General features: G+C 29.1%; 1 protein-coding gene across 1 annotated transcript; it reads left to right on the plus strand.

Moving 5' to 3' along the window:
• Positions 1,962-3,894, plus strand: LOC109335016. Its single transcript, XM_019571047.1, has 2 exons — positions 1,962-2,742; positions 3,563-3,894. The coding sequence occupies exons 1-2, from the start codon at positions 2,095-2,097 to the stop codon at positions 3,677-3,679; spliced, it is 765 nt and encodes a 254-aa protein (XP_019426592.1). The 5' UTR covers positions 1,962-2,094; the 3' UTR covers positions 3,680-3,894.

The following is a 4,278-nucleotide window of genomic DNA, read 5'->3' on the forward strand; positions in this document are numbered from 1 at the left end:
GTAATTGAGGTCCAATATTGTATAGAGTCATACTTGTTTTGTTGCTTGATTGTTAGTCCACAATATTGAAATGAATAATTAGTCAATCTCACATCTAACTTCCAAAATGTTTCGTCAAAGTTTTCACAACCAAACCAACAATCTTTAAAAACCATTTGAAAAACTAGCTTAGAACAATAATTTGATTATTGAAAGACTAAGTTTAGCAAATTTTTATGGATACGACAATATCTTACTTTATACTTGTTTGTGGCACCGTAGGAAGATTTTATATTCCTAATTGCTGGTTTAGCAGCAACAAGGCAACTCATAAAAAATGATATTCAATAATTAAGCATAAATTCAAGAGGATGGAAATCCAATGGTTTGAATTAGTGAGTAGATCTAAATAATTAGATATCTCTAGAATTGATGACTAGGATGGGCTTAGAGTAAGTGGCGATCTCTAAACTCAAATTCAAGTATTATAATCAAATAAGTATTACATTCAATCCTAACAAGGGAGAAGTTCAAGTAAACATGTTCATTCGTGAAAGCTATAACAAAGATAAAAAGAGAAAATACAACCCATAGAAGAAGGGATTGCCTCCTTGATAGTTATACGTCAACTCCTCTAATCTTGCCCCTTGTGTTTACATCTCGTTTCTAGTCTATACTAGCCTGGAAGCTAAAAGAAATAGAGAACATTCTAATTCTATCCACACAAAAAAGTGTAGGAAAATAATTTTGGATATGTACAAAGTGTTTTTCAATCTTTTTTATCAATCTGATTTTTTAACGATTCATAAGACGTGGGGTAGCTATGCTTAACACACCTCTTCGTCTAACTTGACCTTTCACCTAGCCAAGTTGTGTTTAGCGTGGATGTGCTTAGCGCGACTTCTGCATTAGGCACAAATCAGATGATCTTAGCTAGTTGATTTTTGGTTGCTTAACACCAATCTTTGTTCATTTTAACTTTCTAAGTCATGAAATGACATGGAAACTAAAATTATAGGATTAGCACAATAGATCATTAAAATGCCAAGTATAAATAACATTTTTTTAACTTTTAAAATAAAAAAGTATTCGATTATCCTTATAAATTAAATTAATGTAATTTTCACCTCACAAATTTCTTATATTGGAATCTCAAAATCCCCAAAGTTAACTTTAGTTAACCTAATCACTAGTCAGAGGTTTAACACATAATACTACCAAATCTACCTTTATGACAGCTAACTCTAATATAAATTCATATTTAGAGTTTAATAATCAAATAAAAATATAAGTAAATATCCAACAAAGTTATCCAATAACAAATGAAAAAGAAATATCAAGTAAATCTTATTGTAGAGACTTTTCTCCTTGGTATAAAGATTATTCGTTTAAAATAGTGTCTCAATTCATGTCTAAAGCCAATTATAATGTTATTTTTATAACTTTTTGTTTTAATATTTTGTTTATATTCACGTGTCAATATTGACTTAGGATAAAAAATGAGACATCATTGAGAATAAATGATCTAATCTCTCTCCTTGGTGGTACATCTGGACCATTCTCAAATTTGTCACCTTCAAAACTCAAATCATGTCATTTCTTGTTGCTTATGTGTTTCAATCTTCACCACTAGTGCAACAGGACATAATAATGGTGGCCTTGCTTCATGTCATTGTTGGAAAAGTCCTTTCCCATATTCAGTATATTGGTGCATTATTGATTTTTTTTTTACTTTTATAATAATTCTTAATATAGTGTTATATAATTGATAGAAGATATAAAAAACTTCATATAAAGATAAATAAGCTTAAGGTTTAATTTACTTTATCGTCTTATTTTTTTTAGAAATTTAATTAGGTCTTTCAACTTCAAAAAACATTTCATTTATTCTTTAAAAACTAACATGAAAATATTTCTTAACTACAAAACTATGTTGTAATATATGTTAGGAATTACAAACTTTTTTAATTGAATTTCCAAAAAGTTGGGGATTATCACAAAACCAAGATTTAACACATATTTAAGACCAACTTTTTTTCTTCATTTATTATACTTATCAACCTCTATTCTTTGATATTCTCCATCACCAGATCCAGAATCATCACCCTCTTAGAGATGAATATTGATGAATGGGAATTTCTCTCTGATGATGCTTTCCTTGATTTCAATGAAGATGGTGATAAAAATTACTTCAGCTCTTCACCAAGTTCAAGAAAAATCATTGAACAACAAAAGAACCCAAGAGTGGTGCACAATAATCTTATCCCTTTGCCAATTCTATTGGAACCCAAAATTCCTATGGAAGTTACTATTGTTTCTCCATCACCAAAAACTGAGAAAACCAAACCCTTTGAAACTGTTTCTGTAGAATCTGATCAAGAAACTGTTTCACAAGTTTTCTTCAAGTTGAAGGAAAATGAATTTGTTGACATGAAAATGGACTCACCAAAGTCAAGTAGTAGGGTTTTGTTTTCTCAAATGGATAAAGGAGAGGGCATAGAGAATAATATTACATCTCCTAGAATGAAGATTGGGAAAGAAATTATTAGCATGGAATGTGATAAAGAAGAAGATTCTAGTAGTTGGGAAGAAGAGAACACAAGTGGTTTCAACATGTTGAAGTGGAGTTTAACTGGAGTTGGAGCTATATGTTCTTTTGGTGTTGCTGTTGCTGCTGTGTGTGTTATGTTCTTTGGAACCAGACAAAGGAACAAACTCCAACAGGATCACAAGATTAGGTTCCAGATCTATGCTGATGACAAGGTCACTAAATCTTTTGATGTATTTGATTTTTTTTACCGTATTTGGGTAAAGAATTAATCTCTTTTGGAGTGTGTAGTTGACCCTTCTAACATAGTGTCGTTCACAGGAATCGAACTCTTGACTTTTTGATCATCTGAGATCTTACACTATTAGACCAACATATTATTTAATTGGGAAAAACCCTTTTATTAAGTAATCCAAAAAATGATAATGTTATGAGTCTTACATTTTTATTCTCATCAATTAATTAATTTGTTTTTTTGAAAATTTAAAAGTTGGTCATAGTGTTTTAACACATAACTTAAGTTACAGTTATAGTAAGTCCTTCAATTTAATAATATTTTTAATTTTCTAGGATTTGGTTAGTTATACAAAAAATTAGAAGATCTTCCTATTGACAATAATATTTTTTGAGAGATTAATTGACAATTTACTTTTTTTAGTTTGGTTTGTTGTCTACAAAATGTTAGAATAACTACATGGGTAAGTCAATGATGGGTTGTGATATTTGTTCAAGTAATGTCATCAAAAATAGAAAAGGAAAAGTAGCAAAGATAATATTTTAGTATCTTACTATTCTAGAGGACATGATTGGAATATGGGTAACTAGATGAGTTTAATATATACACCGTAATTTTTTCTTGCACATTATCTATTATTTATTTGTATTAATTTGTTTAAAAAATCAATCATAATTATTGATTAACATATGAATGATGAATGATATATTATTTGCATAAAAAAACACTTAAATCTTAATTAGATTATATCTTAAAGCTTAGATAGAGGATTATATCTTATTTTGTGATTGTGATTGCAGAGAATCAAGCAAGTGCTACAGCATGCAACCAAATTGAATGATGCAATTTCTGCAGTGAGAGGTGTTCCTATGAGCACAGCTCACATAACTATTGGTGGTTACTATGATGGTCTTTGAAGCATTAAGTTCCTTTATTATTAAACTATTATATATATATATATATATATATACATATATACTAGTTCTTTATTTAAATAACATGATGCATGGTACGTTTTCTTATAGCTCATGTTTGTTCTGTAATAATTTCTCTATAACCTTGAAAATAGAGTCACATATTAGATATCCTTCTATTAATAATTTATTTTATCAATCAATTTGAATTCTTAAGTCGCATATTAAATATGCTTCAACTATAACTTTAATAAACTATGGTTCGATAAACACCTAGTATTGTTAATTAGAAACAAAAGAGTGCAATACAAATATGGTTAGGTATTCATCACACTAACGTTATGTTTGGTTCTATAGAAAAGGAGAGAAAAGAAAAAGAGTGGAAAGAAAATGAGTGGAAAATGTCATTTTCCATCATTTGGTTCTAACATAGAATAGGAGAGAAAGAAAAATACACACCGACCCCACTAAAAAACTTTTCACCCATATTTTGGAATGAAAATGCATAAAGGAAAGAAAACCATAGAAATTTACAATTTTATCCTTACACCTTGAGTGATTTGGAAGAACTATATTCTAGGTGAAAATAAACACTATGTAGT

The sequence above is a fragment of the Lupinus angustifolius genome, chromosome LG20, assembly GCF_001865875.1.
Source record: "Lupinus angustifolius cultivar Tanjil chromosome LG20, LupAngTanjil_v1.0, whole genome shotgun sequence".
NCBI lineage: Eukaryota > Viridiplantae > Streptophyta > Magnoliopsida > Fabales > Fabaceae > Lupinus > Lupinus angustifolius.